Below are 18,706 nucleotides of genomic sequence, written 5' to 3'. Positions count from 1 at the left end.
CTGGGGGCACCCTGACACCCCCCCCCCCAGTCTGCGCCCTCACCTCTCTGGGCGGCCCCTCCTGGGAGTCAGGCTCATGGTGGGTAGAGGCCTCCAGGATGGCCATGGTGGAGAGTGGGATGTGGGCTTGCTGGGGGGTGTGGGGCCCAGGGTCAGCAGGGCAGGGGACACACACACAGGCACCCCCCCCCACCCCTGTGTATGCTGGGAGTCACACCAACCCCTCCCCAGGCATGCTGGGAGTCACACCAAGAATGTGGGGGTGTGTGTGGGGTGTGTCCTCCTCACTGGGGGGTTACACTAACCCCCACCCCAGTGCATGCTGGGGGGTGTTGTATCCCCCCCCCCACCCTGGGGTGGGGTGGGGGGTGTCACCTGGTGGGGGGGTGAGGGCCCAGATGTGGCTGAGGAGAGGCTTGCACAGTTTGGGGCACTTGTTGAAGATGGTGGCCAACTAGGGGGGGCAGCTGCAGCACCACCTGGAAGGACTGGGGCTTCATGCGCTGGCAACACTTCATGAAACCTTCCCAGACTTTGGGGTACTTCCACACCTGGGGGGGGACGGACATGGGGGGGTTGGGGGGGGGGCCTGGGGGGTCCCCTCGGGGGGGGCAGGGGGTAGGAGCGGTTGTCTGTGAGCACCCGGGGATGGAGGGTGGGGGGACATGGAGACAGACACATGGGGACACCAAGGGATGGAGGGACAGGAGGGACAGACACTCAGGGACAGTGGGACAGGATGGACGGACACTCAGGGACAGAGGGAGAGGAGGGACAGACAACCAGGCTGTGACACCCAGGGACAGCAGGATGGGATGGACAGACAGACACCCAACAGGGACAGACACCCACTGAGACACCCAGGGACAGGACAGACAGAGACCCAGGAACAGTAGGACAGGACAGGCACCCAGGAACAGTAGGACAGGACAGACAGACACCCAGAGGGACAGATACCCACTCCGAGACACCCAGGGATGGCTGGACAGGACAGACACCCAGGAACAGCAGGACAGGACAGACGGACAGCATAACCAAACCCACCCCCCCTCCATAACCAACCACCCAACCTCCCACCCCCAGAACCAGAACAACCCCTCACCCCCAACGACCCAACCCCAGGACCACCAACCCCCTCTAGGTGGCAACACCCAGACAGACAAACAGACCTGCTTCATGATGAGCCGGGAGAGGATGTTCATGACGAAGCCACCCAGGCGGGGGTACATGGTGAGGGCCTGGATGATGGTTCACATCAACAACATGGGCAATGGGTTCTGCTCCATCAGCTGCTGCATCACCACTGCCAGCGCCTCTGAGGTGTACATGTTCCACTCGGCGAAGCACAGGTTGGTGGCTGCACCAAAAAGGGACAAACGCGTCACCTCCCCTTTGCTGTGTCCCCAAACCCCCCCTCTTTGTCCGCATCGTACCCTTGATGATGGACTTCATGTCACACTTGGAGGAGTTGATGATGTGCAGGGCGATGAGCAGCTCTCCCGGGTTCAGTGGGGACACGGCTGAGGCACTGTCACCTGCGAGGGGACATTACCAGGTGTCCTTGGGTAGTCAGGGTGGGGATGGGGTTCAGGTGGCAGGGCCAGTGGCCCGTCCTGTGGTGGCCCCAGAGGTGAGGGCTTGTCCCTGGGGTCACCTTGTGTTCCTGCAGCTCTTCCCAGGGATGTGCCATGTTCCATCGTCCCACCCCAGGATGGCCCCATGTCCCCACAGTGGGCACTGGCACTGTCCCCAGGAATGTCCCGTGGTGTCCCACCATGGGGATGTCCTATGTCCCACCCCTAGGAGGTCCCATGTTCCACCTCCAGAAGGTCCCATGTCCCCACAGTGGGCACTGGCACTGTCCCCAGGGAGGTGCCAAGCTCTGTGTCCAACCCTGGGGCTGCCACATGTCCTGGGGCTGTCCCTGTCCCCTACTGTGCTGCATCCCCAGCAGATGGTTGAAGACCTCCTTGACCACGATGGGGTTGAGCTTGATGAGTTTGGGCAGTGCCTGGATCACCTCTTTCTGCACCCAAAACGGCAGCGGGAGGACATCAGGGGAGGGGACACGAGGGGAGGGGACACAAGGGGAGAAGGGGACGCTCTGACCTTCTCCAGCCCGTTGAGGGCGGGGATGAGGAACCTCACATCCGGCAGCCGCTTGTGATAGAGGTCGCAGACCCTCTTCACCAGCTCGGGCAAGGGAGGCACTGCCAGGAGGAGGTGGCACGTCACTGCCAGGCACATGCCACCCCGCTGCATCCCCTCCGTCCCCTATCTTTGTTCGTCAGGCTGTGCAGGCAGCACATCACCAGCATCTCGGCTCCCTTGGGACAGTTCTCCACCAGCAGCAGCAGCTCGGGCGAATTCATCCCCATCCCACGGATCTACGGGAGAGCCACCACCGGTGTCACCAGGCCACCACATCCACTGTCCTGTGTCCCCTCAATGCCACCCCTGTCCGCCGTGAGCCTCACCGGCTGCTTGACGACCCACAGGATGGTGCGCTTGATGTCGGCGATGGCCTCGATGTAGACGGAAGCCAACTCATGGATGAGCTTGTGGTTGTGGGGCAGCAACACCAGGTAGAGGTAGAGGCATTGCTTGATGATCTCCTCCGTCCATGGCACCGCCACCTCTGCGTCACGCACAATGTCACTGGAGCCCCGGGGACTGACGGGTGCCACCCCCCCTCCCCAAAACTCACCAGTCTTTGTCGGCCCCGAAGAGGACAGAGGGTGGGTTGGGGTGCACCAAGAGCTGCAGGTAGTTGAGGGCGAACTTCTCCACGTACTCCCACAGTTGGTCCTTCTCGTACATGCGCTTGATGAAGAGGAGGGCCTGCTGGCGTACCTACGGGGGGGGGGTGGCCACATGTCACCAGCACGGGGATGGGGGTGTCCCCTCCCCTGGGGCACCGAGCCCCGTGCCCATACCTTGTCCTTCTCGTGGGAGCTGAGGTCCATCAGGACGTGGAGGTACTGGAATTGCCGCAACGGCCGCTTGAAGATGAGGTCACGCAGCATGGACATGCCTAGGTAGGTCCAGCTCTACCGGGGTTGCGGTGACTCAATCAAGCGCTCAAGCTCTCTGTGCAAGATTCCCTTTATTTCACTAAAAGATCAAACTTATATATGTTTCAACAAAGGTCTAGAAAGAACTAACAGCATACAGCCAATACTACCAACACAGGAGGGCATATCTGGCCCAGCTGGGATGTTTGCCAGTCCCCAGAACAGTTAAAGATAAAAACATTCCATACACATACTCGTGACTGTCTTCAGCCACATCTTCCCAGGCCTACACAAGGCCATCCTCCAACCTGACCTTGTGAAACTAGTTCTTCAAAGGCTTGGCAAACATGCAGCACAACAAATTCTAACGGTCACTCTTGAAAACAAATGCCAGGTGTTCCGAGCTGCTCCCACATCTCCCCCTTTTTTGTTTAGGAACATCAGATTCACGAGGAAGGCAGCGAGGACTCTAGCTTCGAACTGACGCAATCCTCGTACTGCTCCTCAGGTGATTCTGATTGCTGCAAACACACAAATGATTAATAATTCTCCAATAGCAATATAAATTCAGATACACAAATTTAAACCTTCAAATCATATTTTTGGATTTAAGCATTCAACAATATTAGACAATTCTTTGAAAAACACCTTATTCTGCTAATTTCATATATACACTTTCACTCCCTTGTAAAGGAGTTACACAGAGCCCTTGTTTTTGAAATTCCCAATTGCAATGTAATTTCATTCTATTTTATAATGCATTTTGTCTATGTGATGGGTTGATCCTGGCTGAACACCAGTCACCTACCATAGCTATCCTATCACTCTCTCCTCCACAGCTGGACAGGGGAATGGGAAATGAGGTTTTGCTGTTAGTTCATCACACATTATCTCTGTCACTTCATCCTCCTCAGTGGCAGCACTCATCGCACTCTTCCCCTGTTCCAGCGTGGGATCTCTCCCACGGGAGACAGTCCTCCACGAAGATCTTCAGCATGTGTCCCCTCCACGGCGTGCAGTCCTTCAGGAGCACACTGCTCCAGCGTGGACCTCCATAGACCGCAGGGGAACGACCCGTCTCACCACGGTCTTCCCCACGGGCTGCAGGGGAATCTCTGCTCTGGCGCCTGGAGCATCTCCTCCCCCTCCTTCTGCACTGACCTTGGTGTCTGCAGGGTTATTTCTCTTAGATGTTCTCACTCTTCAGCTGCCATGTCTGTGTGTTCCGCAACCGCATCTCTCTTCCCCCTCTCCAGCCGTTTGTTTTCATTAATTTTTTTTTTTTCCTGTCTCTTCCTCTCTCTCTTTTTTTTTTTTTTTAAATTATTTTTATGCAAGCCAAGTTACATGAAATGCTTTTGCAATCATACGTTCAACTATTTTATGATACGTGGTACAATCATTACAACTGCTAATATTACAATTAAAATAACTAAGTTATGTATAAGCAAATCTTTCAACCATCCCGTAATTCTCAAACTTGTCAGCCATCCAGTTAAACCTGTGTCAGTTATCGTGAGCCTTTTACTGTGAATCATATTGATATCGGGTGTTAGTAACGCAAGTCGTCCAAGGCTACATGGCCTCCCGTTAAGTTTCAATGGAATTCCTCTCCCACGCTTTATTTCCACAAATTAAAAATATCCCCGCAGGTAAAGCAGCTGGAATAGAAAAAAAGAGTGTGATATTCTGGAATAGATATAGTTACACCAAGCTGTAGCATTTCTATATACAGGCAAAATAGCATTTACATTCTGACCCTTTCGAGTGGTGTTATAGATGTAATTAAACATCACACAGGCATTCATGATGACTGATCCTAAGAACTCTAACTCTTGAGGTTCTTGCATTTCTTGAGGCAGGTGTGCATACAACAGGAAAAGTAAACATGGTATCTCCTTGCTGTAGAGCTTTTCCTCGACAGCGTTGCATCAAACTATGTGTATTTTTTCCCAAATCATTAAGTGAATCGTCACGGATTAGACAGAGGCATAGAGTTAGAGGGGTTAGTAGGAAAAGGAGATACAGGTAGTGTAGTAAAGTTAGGTTCTGTTTTAAGTTCGGCAAACCCTGGAGAGGGAGTACCAGGCGATTGGGGTGGGGGGGTGGGGGACGGCGGCGGCACGGCAGCGGTCCCGGCCGCGCAGAGGCCGCGGGAGGCAGCGGCGGGACGGCCGTGGCAGGCAGCGGTGGAGGTAATGAGGGATATAAATGCGGCTCTTTTTCAGAGTCCACCCTGCCTGATGCAAAAGAATTATTATCGGAATCAGAATCCTGCTCGTTAACGGTCTGCTTACAAACTGCCTCCTCAAAAGCAGTATCAGGTTGTATTGATATGATTTTCTCTGCCAGCTGTAAATGCACCAGCATAGTATAAATGAATTTCCATGTCGACAACAAGGTTTTAGCAAGCATTCGCGAGTCATGTGGAGTTAAAGTTGACCCAGAAAATGTATGGGACAAAACTGCCTGTGTAAAAGGAGATTTTAAACCATACTGAGCAATTGTAACTTTTGTTTCTTTTATGATTTTCCAATCAAATAGAACCCATTGATTAGGTCTACCCCCAGCCCCAGCAATAATCAGAAATGCTGTGGGAGCTGCTATGATTTCTCCCTCAATTAAGGCATCGCGAATAATTCCCCGCGCAGGTAAAAGGGGTGCATCAAAGGATACGGCTGGTGGTTTTTCTTGCTTCACAGCAGGCTCCAGCTGTGCCAGCTTTTCTATTACTGACTGCAACTGCTGCGAAGTGAGCTCCGGCCCCTCTTCGTGCTCTTGAGGTGACCCGGGCGTAGACGAAGGCAACGGAGGGTATATGCTAGGTATAATTTGTTCATGTTGAGCGGCGATATCTGGGGGCTGTTTTTTCCTAGGCAGATTTTTACTCGCTTCCTGATTCTGTAGGATTTCCTTTAAGTGTACGGTTAGGGAGGCTTGGGAACTGTCAGATGGCTGATTAATATCAGCAGTCCCAGGGAGTGGAGCAGAATTCAAGGGCACAGGAGCAGGCAGACAAGCTCCGGGAAAGCCAAAAGTTTCTCCCGCTGCATTATGTTTTTCTCCCCGCGTTTCCCCTTCGCTTGTGGTTGAAGAGAGCGCAGCAAAAGCAGATGCAGACGCTTTACGATCTGCTTTCATTTCTTGTAGAGTTGTCTTAATTAATTTCCATAAAGTTGCAAGACCTTTAACTTCTTTAGACCTGTCACTAATTTCATCCCATAGGGAGGTTCCGATAGCTTCTACAATCTGTCTATCCACATTAATCACTTCCGAGTCTGCCTCGTCCGAATCAATCGGATGAGAAACGGCCCCCCCTAACTCCTCCGTCTCTCGTGGAGTAACAGGCAGGGGGATACTTTCAGCGCCAGCGACCCGGCTGGGTATAGGCAAAGGCTGTGTCTGTACAGACGTCTCAGCACTAGCAGAAATGGATGCTCGGGGGGGTAGAGACAGCTGCGTAGAAAATCTTCCTCTAACTGCAGTGGGATAGGCTGACGCGGCTGACATGGAGGCATCAGAAGGGGTCACGGCCGCGCAGACAGCAGCGGCTGCCTGCCGTTCCACCCTCATTGCCTGCAGCACATCCCGAACTACCTTCCAGTGCGTTGCGTATTTGATTGCTTCCTTTGTCTTATCTCCCCCGGCGCTAATAGTGTCCCACAGCGCCTTGCCTACATCGTCCCAAGTCACTACTTCAAATGCAACATTTATACTCGGAATAAGTTCTCTCTCCCGAGCCCATAAAAGTAACTCCTTTATAATGGAGTTATCACATTTCAACCCTCTCGTAGAGAGAATATGTTGAAGGAGGTTTAGGACCGCTTCTTGCTCTTTGTCCAACCCCATCTCCTTCTCCGACTGCTCACCTGATTAGGGCGAGATCCACCAGGGTAAGATTCCCCTATTCCGCCGCGCGCGCGGTCTTTGTCAGCCCCAGCTCAGCTGGTCATCCTGCCGGGGCAGCAGGGATAATTTCGGCCGGCTTCTCCGCTCCCTCTCTCCGTCGGCTCTCGTTGAAGAATTCAACACCGATCCGAGGGTCCCTGTTCGGGCGCCAATTGCGGAGGCACAGGACAGCACACACAGACCAATGTGATCAGGTGAAGTCCACTTTACTAGAGCATCAGACATCATTTTATACATTAGTTACATCTGTACATGCGTTTAGCTATTTTACTATTGGTTGCACACATTATTCACGCACTGTCCATGCGCCCAGTTACACTTAATGATTGGTTATATCAACACTGTACACGCGCATAAACATAAAACATAATTGGTTATACTAACTAAAACATACAAGACTTGTCTCAGTCTAATTGGTCAAGATAAACTGCCGAATTGAGGTTGTTTGTGCCAAGTTCTCTTTATCGTGGAATGCGCACCTGTGTTTTTCTAATTGGTATCTTTCTTATTTTTGTCTTCTGTTTATTCTGTTCAAGGCCTTCTGAAGGCGTCTGGAATGCTCTTGTGATCATTAGCTAAAAATGTTCCACAACACTCCTTCAGGTGTTTCGTCTGCTCCACACCTGAAACAGTGTGAGGGATATTGACTCCTCGCCATACATTGGTTCGGGTTAAGGAACAACTTCCTGGCCTCGGGGTGAACTTGCGAGCTGGAAACACCCCGGCTCGCATGTCAAAGGTGTCAAAAAATATTTCAAAAGGTGGTTTTGAAACCCAAAAATGCAAGATAACCAAAATAAAAAACAAGATACCAGAGCTAAACCAAAGATTATCTTGTCTATACTACTAACTAGCAGCCAACTACTAAATTCTAACTCGACTCTTAACTCAGTTTTCCGTTGTGTGTTTCTTCCATGTGGTAATTAATAAGGCGAACCTCGCCATCAAACGTAACAAGCCTTGCCAAACCATCGTTAAACGTCATTAAATTCCACCCAATTCTCTCAAATTCTTACTGTACCTCAATAAATCTCTCTTTCATATACTACTGACTAGCAGCCAACTACTTAATTCTGACCCGACTCTTAAGTTTTCCATCGTGTTTCTTCCGTACAGTAATTAATAAGGCAAACCTCTCCATCAAACTGTGCCAAACCTCTGTTAAACGTCGTTAAATTCCACCCAACTCCCTCAAATTCTTACTGTACTTCAATAAATCTCCCTTTTGAGTGAGGCGTGTTCCGCTCATCCATGACAAAAGAGGAAGGGCGGGTGGGCAAGCACCCCAAAAAGTTGCTGTGCCATGGGAGGAAAAAACCAAAAGGGGACATGCGCACCCACCCGCCGGTCCCCACTCACCAGGGCCAAGTCCCGCCGCCGTCATCTGGGTGGCCATAAGCCAGGAGAGGTGTTTGATCTGCGCCTCGGTGCCAGCTGACTCCACAGGGGTGTAGGTGGCCTGGAAGGACGCGGGCATGGCCTTAGGGAGGTACGCCATGCTGATCAGCACCTGTAAAAAATGGGGGGGACACTCGGTTAGAGCCCCCCCCACACCTCAAAGCACCAAATTCCCCCCCCTTCTCCATTGTCGTCGCGTTCCCTGACCAGGTTGGTGACGTTTTCTGGGGTGAGAAGCAGCTGCAGGAACTCGGCGGTGATGTCCATGTCCGAGGGGACGTTGGTCTGGCCGGTCGCTTTGGGTGCCGTCACTGTCGTCGGCTCCAGGTATTTGTCCTCATCATCCTTGCCCGGGGGGGTTCTGCCAGGATGGGGGGAGTTGATCGGTCACCACTGGGAAGTGGGGATCCCAGAGAGGGAGTGGGAGGATTCGGGGAAGGGGGGGCTGTTGTGCCACCGATGGTCCCCAGGAGAGCACTGGGAGGACCCTGAGGGGCACTGGGAGGACCTTAGGGGCATTTAATGTCACCACCCACCCCCAGTGTGACCAGGAAGGGACTGGGAGAACCCTGAGGGGCACTGGGAAGACACTGAGGGGCATTTAATGCCACCACCCATCCCCAATGTCCCCAGGAGGGCACTGGGAGGACCCTGAGGGTGTGCTGTGCCACCACTCACCCCCAGTGTGACCAGGAGAGGACTGGGAGGACCCCAGGAAGGACTGGAAGGACCCTGAGGGGCATTTAATGCCCCAGAGGGTGGTGGAAGGGCCTCTGAGGGTGCGCAGTGCCACCAGGGAGGGGACAACAACGACAGCCTGGCTCTCACCGATCTTCATCTTCTTGAGGGTGGTGTCGGGCTCGTCGTGGGGTCGTTTGCAGGCGTCGCAGGGGCTGGGCATGCTGCAGGCGATCTCGGCCTGTTGGGTGCCCAGGTCGACGAGGAGGGTGGTGATCTGGGGCTGGAAGTCCCCCGAGGATGGGCGCCGCAGGACGCTGAGGAGGTGCAGCTTCAGGTTCTTACAGACACTGCTCACCTGCGACTTGGCCAGGGTAGGGTGCAGGTTGGCTGCAAAGTTGGGGGGGGGGGGGGGGGAACACTGTGTTAGGGACACCTGGGGACACCGTGGTTTGGGTGGTGTCAGGGACACGGGACACCCAGGTCTGCAGGGACATGGGACACTGATTTGGGTGGCGTCAGGGACACCTGAGGACACAGGACACCCAGGTCCGCGGGGACGTGGGACACTGTGGTTTGGGTGGCGTCGGGGACACCCAGGTCCGTGGGGACGTGGGACACCATGGTTTGGGTGGCATCAGGGTCCGCTGCCTGCAAGAGGGTGCGGGTGAGCCTGGGTCCTCGGTCGGGATGGAAAGTGGGTGCTTGGGAACCAGGACCAAGGACATTGGGGTCCCCAGCCCCATGGGAGGTGGCCATGGGGACCCTAAAGATCCAGAACCCCCCAGAGGAGCAGGACAAGCCCAGACACCCCCCCCCCCCCCACTCCACATCCTGTGAGCGCTATGGGGACTGGACAGCACCTGAAAACTCTCCATTCCCACAGGTGACGGTGACACCTGGTGAGGTGACATTTACCTTGAAGGGTCTCGTAGGCTTGGATGACCTCGGCCATGAACATGGGCCGCTGGCGGGCAATAGTGGCCAGGGAACCCAGCGCGGCCGTCAGGTTGATGCTGGAGATTGCCGGGTGCACCATGAACTTGAGGAGCTGCTCCAGGGCGGCTTTACCTTCCTCCCACAGCACATCTGCGGGGATGGAGAGGGGACACTCAGCTGGGTGTCACCGTCCCCATGTCGTCCCCGTCCCCCTCCACCTCTTGGAAGGGACCCCACCACCCCGTGCCAGCCAGCCTCACTGTATTTGATATAAGGGTGGTCTTTGGGGATGCGCTCGAGGCTGATGTCATTCTCGTGACGTTTGGGGACATCAGAGTCGGCCATGTGGGGTGACAGGGTGATGATGAGTCCCTCCACGAACTCGATGGCGTGGGTGCGGATGCTGTCGTTATCTGAGTCGAGGAGAAGGATGATGTCGCTGGCCATAGCTGCCGTCATCTCCCAGCAAGCTTCCTGTAACTCGCTGATCACCTTCGATTTCACCATCCACTGCGGGCAGGGAGGGGTTAAATCTCACTGGTTGATCCCCCAGCACCCATGGGTGCCACTTCCCAGCACCCAAGGGGTCTCTCACCTGCAAAGCCACCTTGTAGGGTTGGGTCATGGTGAGGATGGCCGCCTTCACCACGTTGATGTTCTCATCCTTGAGCAGCATGTTGAGGTTGGCGATGAGCTTCAGCAGCAGCTCGATGTCCCGTTTTCTGGGGGGGGGGGGGGGGGGGATGATGACACGACACAAATGGGTGCTCCCCCACCCACAAGATGGCACCCCAGGAGAAGGTGGGTGATCAGCACCCATATCTCCTCCTGCCTGCATCCCCAAAAGCCAGGATGGGGCACATCTGTCCCCAGGGCCTGAGAGCAGGTGCTCAGCACCCCCCCCCAAAAAGTGGGTGCTTAGCCCCCCCTTACCAGGCCTCCTCGATGAAGCCCACCACAAACTTCCGCACCTTGATGGACTTGTCAGCCTGGAAGGTGATGATCTCCTGGGGGGGGGGCCTCAGCACCGGGCTGGATCCATCCCGCACCCCTCTGGATCTGTCCCAGCCCCCCCCACCCTGCACCAGATCCATCCCCGCTCACATCCAAGAAGCTGTCCAGCAGCGTCAGGTCCTTGTTGATGGATCAGCTCCTGCACCTGGGGACAGAGGGACACGGTGGGGATGTGGGGACATGGCGGGGGGGGGGGGGGCACCCCGCCCCCAGTGGGTGCAGGATGCAGCTGCCAGCTCACCTGCTTGAGGATGTTGATCTTGGAATCGTTGGTGATCAAAGCTTCCTGGTTGAGGAGATCCACCACCTGCAGAGCCCAACTCAGTCCCGGGGGGGGGGGGGGGGGGGGGGATGACACCAGGGAGGGGGTGTCGTGCCCCCCCCCCATAGAGCCACCACTGGATCTGCCCCCCCCTTGGCCAAAGCCACAGCATCCCCTTGGAGGTGACAACAACCAGATCCCTGGCAGGGGGAATCCTCCACCCCCCAGGGATTCACCCATGCTTCCCTAGATCCCAGACACCCTGTCCCCCCCGCCATCCCCGGGATCCCCAGGACCTTGTCCTCCGCCCCCACCCCACCCCAGATCCCAGGGATCTTGCTCCTCCACCCCACAGGATCCCGGGGATCCTGCTGCCCCCCCCCAGTCCCAGGGACCCCCCCAGCAGATCCTGGATCTTCCCCGATCCCAGGGACACCCCCCAGTGGATCCTGGATCTCCCCCCCCTTCCCCAATCCCAGCCCCCCCCCCCAGTGGATCCTGGATCTCCCCCCTTCCCCAATCCCAGCTCCCCCCCAGCAGATCCAGGCCCCACCCGCTCGGAAGTGTTCACACCATCACTGCCGCACTCTTCCTTGCTGAAGAACTGGGAGGCCACACTCATGCAGGGGCTGGGGCCCTCAGCCCCCCCCAGCCCTGCCATGGCCCCGTCCTGGGGGGTACAACCACATCACACCCTATACGGCCCTGCCAGGCGCTATACAGCCCCCAGGTGCCCCATATGGCCCCTGGGTTGTCCCAAATGCCCCCCCCCCCACGGCCCCCAGTGCTCTATAGGGCCCAGAGATAGCCCCTAGGGTACCCTATATGGCCCAAGGATGCTCTATACAGCCCAGAGACACCCCATGCAGCCAATTGGATACCCTATATAGCCTGAGGATGCTCTATATGGCCCAGAGATGCACCATACAGCCCCTGGGACCCCCTATATGGCCCCTAGGATACTCCAGCTGCCCCTATAGTGCCCTGTACAGCCCCCTGGCATGTCCCATATGCCCCCCCAAGTCAGTGCTAACCCAGGCCCCTATGCAGCACCTGCTATCACACACACCCTATAGAACCCCATTCCCACGCAGTCCCAGTCCCTACAGAGCTCCCCCCACCCCAGCACAGGACCCTATAGAAAGCCCTCCCTCCATACATCCTCCCACCTCCTATAGAGCCCCATTTCCCCCACAACCCTGAGGCCTACAACCCTTCCCACCCCCACACGCTGCCCAGGGCCCTATAGCCCCCACCCCTATAGTGCCCCCACCCCCCTATAGTGCCTCATTTTCACACCCCGTGCCCATATACACCCCATAGTACTGACACACCGCCCAGGCCCTTATAGAGCCCCCTCCCACACCTCCCCCCACCCCTATAGGCGCCTATAACCCCCTGCCCCCCCCCCCCCGCCCCGCCCCCAATTCCCCTCACACCCCACGTCCCCCTCCCTCCCGGAGCACCCCGCCCCCACACACTCCCCAGGGCCCTATAGAGCCCCCTTCTCCCCCCCGCCCCCCAGACTCCTCTATAGGGGCCTCTACCCCCTATAGAGCCCCTGAACCCCGCCCGTCCCCTACACACGACCCAGGCCCCTATAGAACCCCGCCCAGGCCCCTCACCGCCACGCGCGTGCTCCTGCGCCCGCGCAGCCCCGCCCCGGCTGTGACGTTACCGTGGGGAGGGTTCCCGCCGGGAGCTGTAGGCGGAGGGGCGGAGCATCCCTCGGCCACGCCCCCTTCCCCAGGCTCCACCTCCTCGCGGGGGGAGGGGCGCTGCGCGGGATGGGGCGTGTCCGGGTGACACGCGCGCGGGAGGTGGGGGGGGTGTCTCTGCGCACGTGGGGAGCGAGGACGGGGGGCCCTCCCCCAGTTCCCCACTTGCCCCGCCCCATCCCCCCCCCCAAAAAAACAGCCAAGTCGGCTTAACCAAACCCCCCCCAAAACAAACATTGCTTTATTAACCCAAAAAAAACCCAACAGAGCTTTGGGGACCCCCCCCACCCCCCAGGGGACAGGCACTTGTCACCCCCCTACCCGGGGGTGGGGGGTTATGGTAGGGCCTCCCAAAACAACACCTGGGGGAAACTGAGGCACGGTGTGTGTGTGTGGGCCCTCTGCGGGGGGGTCCTGGGTCCCTCAGCAGGGTTGGGGGGCACTCGGGGGGGGTGGGGGACCCTCAACAGGGTTGGGGGTCCACTTGGGGGGGGGTCCTGGGTCCTTCAGCAGGATCAGGGGTCCCTCGGGGGGGTTAAGTGTACCTTGGGGGGGTTCCAGGTCCCTCAGCAGGGTCGGGGGTCCCTCGGGGGGAGGTGGGCAGGGGTCCCCTGGGGGGGTCCCAGGTCCCTTGGTGGGGTTGGGGGTCCCTCAACAGAGTTGGGGGGTCCCTTGGGGGGGAAGCAGGGGCCCCTCGGGGGGGCAGGGGTCCCTCAGCAGGGTTGGGGGCCCCTCAGGGGGGTCCCAGGTCCCTCAGCAGGATTGGGGTCCCTCAGGGGAGGTGGGGGTCCCTTGGGGGTGTCCTGGGTCCCTTTGGGGGGTCCCTCTCCCTCTTGATACAGATGTCCCCAGCCAAAATGGCGGCAATCTCGCCCTGCATGAAGGCCCAGGGGAGGCCGGATCCGGCCAGCGGACATTGGCCCCCACTGGGACAGTGCACCTCCCCGCCAGCACCCCGTGCCCGGATGGCACGACGGGCGCAGGGGAAACAGAACCGATGCGCCAGCACCGAGGGGCACTGCACGAAATGGGTGTCCTCCAACCGTTGCCGGCACAAACCACAACACAACATCAGTGATGTTGAATCCTCCACCAGGTGACGAACGCTGGGTGGTTCATCAGGTGAAGTTTCACCCGGCAGGTGCTGCCGGTGTGGTGGCGGTTCATCCAGTTCCGGTGAAGCTTTGCGATGGTGACGTGGCGGAAGCATCGGGGGCAGTGGGTGCTGCTGCGGCAAGGCTTCGGGTGCTGGCGGGTGGCGGAAGAAGCGGACTGCTTCGGTGAAGAGTTCGCCCAGCAGACGCCAATCGCCGCTGCCCTGCCGCTTCTCGTATTCCAGGTACTTGTAGCCGGAGGAAATGGCTTTGCCGGGCACCTGGAGGCAATCCTGGAACATCTGCTTTGCCAGGCCCAGCATGCTGGCGTAGATGCTTCCGGAACCGCAGGGGTATTCGGCAAAGAGCTTCAACTCAAACTCAAAGCCAGGCCGGGGCGTGGCATCGAAGGCGAAGACTCGTCCCACCAACGCGTGGTCTTTACGGAAGCGGACGTTGAAGGGAGTGCAGCTGGCGAGGGTGGCCAAGCGTTCCCGCACTGCCGGCGGCTTTCCCAGCCAGTCCTCGGCGTGACTGCGCATGGCTTCGCTCAACTCCACCAAACACTCAACACCGCGTGGGCGGCATGGCACCGGCAACGATGGCCCATGGCACTTGGCTGTCGTTTCCTCGGAGTGGTTTAGCCCCTCGGGCAAGTGTGGTATTGGCAGGGCATCGCGGTGCTGGCTTTCAGCATGGCTGTGCCTGAGGCGACGGGCGGCTTCCAACAGTGGTTCGATACGGTTGGTGCCTTCAAAGTTGACGCAGCCACGGCAAACAGCCTCGCTGAAGTCCCACACCACGGCCCAGGGCATTTTGGGCAGGTCGCACAGGTAACACCGCTGCCGCTGCCACGACATGGCAGGGCCACCGGGACCCCTTCCTCGGCACAGGCCCCTCCCGCGGGGGTCTCTCTCAGTACGTGCTCCTCGGGGGGGACCTCTGGGTGGGGCCCTCTGTGCAGAGACCCCTCAGAGGGGCCCCTCGGTGGGTCCCCTCTCAGAGTCCCCCCCCCAGCAAAGACACCCCAGAGTCCCCTCACAGGGTCCCCCCTCAGCTCACCCCCCCCAGAAGGTCACCTCAGAGTCTCCCCCCCCCTCACCACAGCCCCCTCACAGGGTCCCTCCAGAAGGTCCCCTCAGAATCCCCCCCCCAGCAAAGACCTCTCACAGCCCACCCCCCCAGGATCGTATCCACCCCCCATTACATACCGGCTGCGCGCGCCTTAAAGGGGCCACCAGAGCGCGGCGGGAAGGCGGGAGGGACCGGGAAGAGGAGCGGCCACTGCGCCTGCGCAGGACGACGGGCGGCCATTGCGCCTGCGCAAGGGGCGGGGAGGGAGCCTGCGCCGGTGGACGGGATGGGGGGAGAAGGTACGCATGCACGCAGGGCTGACAGCGCGGGGCGGGGGAGGAGGGCGTGGCCGCGGGAACGTGTAGGGGCGTGGCCGCCAGCCGTGGGCGTGGCCGCCGGCCGCGTGTAGCAGGGGCAGAGCCCACGTGAGCGGCAGCGCCCGCGCGAGGGATCCTGGATCCTCGCCCCGCCCAGATCTCCCCCCGCCCCATCCTGGATCCCCTCCGGCCCCGCCCCTTTGACACAGACCCCGCCCACCAGACTCCTCCCTGGGCAAAGCCCCGCCCCCCTCCCGAAGCCCAGCGAAGCGGAGCGCTCCCCCTCCTTAGGCCACGCCCTCCCGCGCTGTCGGGCAGGGGCGGTCCCATCCCTCTCTGGCTCCGCCCCTTCTCCGTCCCCGCCCCGCCGCTGCCGGTGCCCCATGGACCCCCCTCCGACTCCCGTAAGCGGGACCCCCCCGGAGACCTCCAGCACCAAGGGCTCCCACACCGGCGGTGAGGACCCCCAGGACCATCCCCCCCATCCCGGGGGCTCCGGGGCCGGTCCCGGGGATGGGGGGGGAGTATCCGGGGTCCTGGGGATCCCCCGGCCACCTGGGGCCTGGGAGGGGGGGGGCTGGCGTCCCCCTGGTGGGGGTGAAGGGTTTGGGGGTGCTGGGGGGGGGGGTTGGGGGCTGGGGGGCTGAGGGGTGCCCCAGAGGTGGGTGGGTGCTGCCTGAAGGTGCTGGTGCCCGGGGGGGGGCGGGCTCTGCTGGGCCGGGGGGGGGGCAGCACCCGCCTGCGGCTCCAGTGGGAGAGGGGGGGGCCGGTGTGCGGCTGCGCAGGGGCAGGGACTGGTACCCCGGGGGGTCTACAGGGAGGCTATAGGGGGCTATGGGGGGTATGGGGGCTATAGGGGCACTATAGGGGGACTATGGGGGGACATGGGGGCTATAAGGGCTGGGGGGGCTATGGGAGGGGCGGGTACGGCGGCTATATGGGCTGGGAGGGCTGAGGGTATAGGGGCTATAGGGGGGCTATAGGGGCTGGGAGAACTGGGGGAATAGGAGCTATAGGGGCTACAGGGGGGCTATGGGGGGTTGGGTATCAGGGCTAAGGGGCTGGGGGGCTATGGGGGGGCGGGTATGGGGGCTATAGGGGCTGGAAGGGCTGGAGGTATAGGGGGCGAGGATGGCCCCGCCCTCGTGGGATGGGCCCCGCCCTCGTTGCTGGGGTCGTTGCCATGGCAACGGAGGTGGTACCCAGGTGATGGAGCCATTGCCATGGCACTGCAGTCAGCACTGGGGGCGGGGGCAGCGGGGGCGGAGCCAGCGGGGGCGGGGCCAGCGGGGTGCCCCGCCCCTCCGCGGCTCCCCCCCCCGCTAGTCGCCCCGCCCCCGCTCTGGCTCCCCCGCCGCTGTCCGTGGTGCTGAACCAGCGCGGCCGCGTCCCGCCGGGGACCCCCCGTTCCCCTCCCCAGCCCCCCATAGCCCCCAGCCCCATGGCCCATGGCCTCTGTCCCCATAGCCTCCAGCCGCCTATGGCCCAATAGCCCCCCATCGCCCTATAGCCCCAGCCCCCCATAGCCCTCATCCCCATACCCCCCCCCAGCCCCCTATGGCCCCATAATCCTCATCGCATAGCCCCCAGCCCCCCATGGCCCCATAGCCCCCAGCCCCATATGACACCGGGGTCCCATCTCCATAGCCCTCAGCCCCCCATGTCCCCCAGCCCCCCCTAGTCCCCACTCCCCCACTTAACCCCCCCCCCCCCGGCCAAGCTGATCGTGCCCAACAGCATGGCGAGGCTCATCATTGGCAAAGGGGGGGCGATGGCGAAGGCCGTCATGGAGAAGCCGGGGGCTTGGGTGCAGCTCAGCCAGAAGCCGGAGGGTCTCAACCTCCAGGAGCGGGTGGTGACAGTCAATGGCGAAGCCACCCAGCTCCACACCACTGTCCACATCATCGTCCGCAAGATCCAGGAGGATCCGCAGAACAACGGTTGCCTCAACATCAGCTACACCAACGTCACTGGGCTGGTGGCCAACTCCAATCCCACCGGTTCGCCCTACGCCAGCTCCACGGACACCTTGCACCCAAGTGCCACCGTCTTGGGTGCTCCTGGCACTTTGGGTGCCTTCACCGCCGCTCCCGGTTTTACAAGCAGTGACCTGTTGGCTATCGGCACCGCCTTGAACACCTTGGCCAGTTACGGTTACAACCCGGTGGTGGGGCTGGGCTTGGGTTCAGCGGCGGTGGCGGCCAGTGTGAACCCAGTGGCAGCCGCCAACCTCTTGGCTTCCTACGTGAATGATGCGGTTGCTGGCCTGGTGGTAACCACCTTTGCCTTGGGTTCGTTGCCCTCCACCAACGGTTACTTGGCCCCAGCGGCCACTGCCACTGGCTCGTTTTTGGCACCTGAGAAGCTGATTGAGGGCACCAAGAAGCTGGTGGAGCTTGCGGTGCCGGAGAACTTGGTGGGCGCCATCCTGGGCAAGGGGGGGAAGACCTTGGTGGAGTACCAGGAACTGATGGGTGCCTGGATCCAGATCTCCAAGAAGGGTGACTCCATCCCCGGCACCCGCAACCACAGTGTCACAATCATGGGTCCCCCGGCTGCCACCCAAGCCGCCCAGTATCTCATCAGCCAATGCGTCACCTACGAGCAGGGCATGAGGACCACCAACATGCCCAAAGTGGGCTAGGGCTGGTCACCCAGTGGCTGGGGTGGCCCATGACCATGGTGGCATCTCCAAAGGTCCCTTGGGTGGCCAACAGCCATGACTTTGGCACCAAGTGTGACTGATGGGCCCCAGGGTGGCATTGAGGTGTCACCTGGCATGTCCTATGGGCATGGTGGCATCTCCAAAGGTCCTTTGGGTGGCCAACAGCCATGGCTTTGGCACCCAGGGTGTCTCACAGGCGTGGTGGCATCTCCTGGGGGTGTCTTTGGGTGGAACTGTGATGGGTTGACCCTGGCTGGTTGCCAGGTGCCCACCAAAGCCGTTCTATCACTCCCCCTCCTCAGCTGGACAGGGGAGAGAAAATATAACAAAGAGCTTGTGGGTCGAGATAAGGACAGGAGAGATATCACTCACCACTTACTGTCACGGGCAAAACAGACTCAACTTGGGGAAAATTAACTCACTTTATTACAAATCAACCAGAGCAGGGTAATGAGAAATAAAACCAAATCTCAGAACACCTTCCCTCCACCCCTCCCTTCTTCCCGGGCACAACTTCACTCCCAGATTCTCTACCAACCCCCCCAGCGGCACAGGGGGACGGGGAATGGGGTTTACGGTCAGTTCATCACACGTTGTTTTCTGCCGCTTCATCCTCCTCAGGGG

The 18,706-nt window shown here is 59.3% G+C and overlaps 2 protein-coding genes and 1 pseudogene across 2 annotated transcripts; 1 reads left to right on the top strand and 2 right to left on the bottom strand.

The window, feature by feature from the left end:
- Positions 1 to 57: 57 nt before the first annotated feature.
- LOC115338105 lies at positions 58 to 12,572 on the bottom strand (annotated as a pseudogene).
- Positions 12,573 to 13,159: 587 nt separating this feature from the next.
- LOC115338115 (interferon regulatory factor 2-binding protein 1-like) lies at positions 13,160 to 15,344 on the bottom strand. Its single transcript, XM_030006571.2, has 2 exons — positions 15,238 to 15,344; positions 13,160 to 14,982 (listed from the first exon to the last, which is right to left on the bottom strand). The coding sequence occupies exon 2, from the start codon at positions 14,884 to 14,886 to the stop codon at positions 13,705 to 13,707; it is 1,182 nt and encodes a 393-aa protein (XP_029862431.1). The 5' UTR covers positions 14,887 to 14,982; positions 15,238 to 15,344; the 3' UTR covers positions 13,160 to 13,704.
- A 434-nt stretch (positions 15,345 to 15,778) lies between these two features.
- LOC115338116 (RNA-binding protein Nova-1-like) lies at positions 15,779 to 18,306 on the top strand. The gene is made up of 2 exons (XM_030006572.2): positions 15,779 to 15,873; positions 17,155 to 18,306. The coding sequence occupies exon 2, from the start codon at positions 17,156 to 17,158 to the stop codon at positions 18,059 to 18,061; it is 906 nt and encodes a 301-aa protein (XP_029862432.1). The 5' UTR covers positions 15,779 to 15,873; position 17,155; the 3' UTR covers positions 18,062 to 18,306.
- Positions 18,307 to 18,706: the final 400 nt, after the last annotated feature.

Source organism: Aquila chrysaetos, unplaced genomic scaffold, assembly GCF_900496995.4.
Source record: "Aquila chrysaetos chrysaetos unplaced genomic scaffold, bAquChr1.4, whole genome shotgun sequence".
NCBI classification, from domain to species: domain Eukaryota; kingdom Metazoa; phylum Chordata; class Aves; order Accipitriformes; family Accipitridae; genus Aquila; species Aquila chrysaetos.
Note: the sequence above shows the minus strand (reverse complement) of the source record. Positions and strands in the feature narration are given on the sequence as shown.

What these genes read in the sequence shown, in the direction of transcription:
- LOC115338115 (XM_030006571.2), bottom strand. Translation starts at nt 14,886, where the DNA reads ATGTCGTGGCAGCGGCAGCGGTGTTACCTGTGCGACCTGCCCAAAATG.
- LOC115338116 (XM_030006572.2), top strand. Translation starts at nt 17,156, where the DNA reads ATGGCGAGGCTCATCATTGGCAAAGGGGGGGCGATGGCGAAGGCCGTC.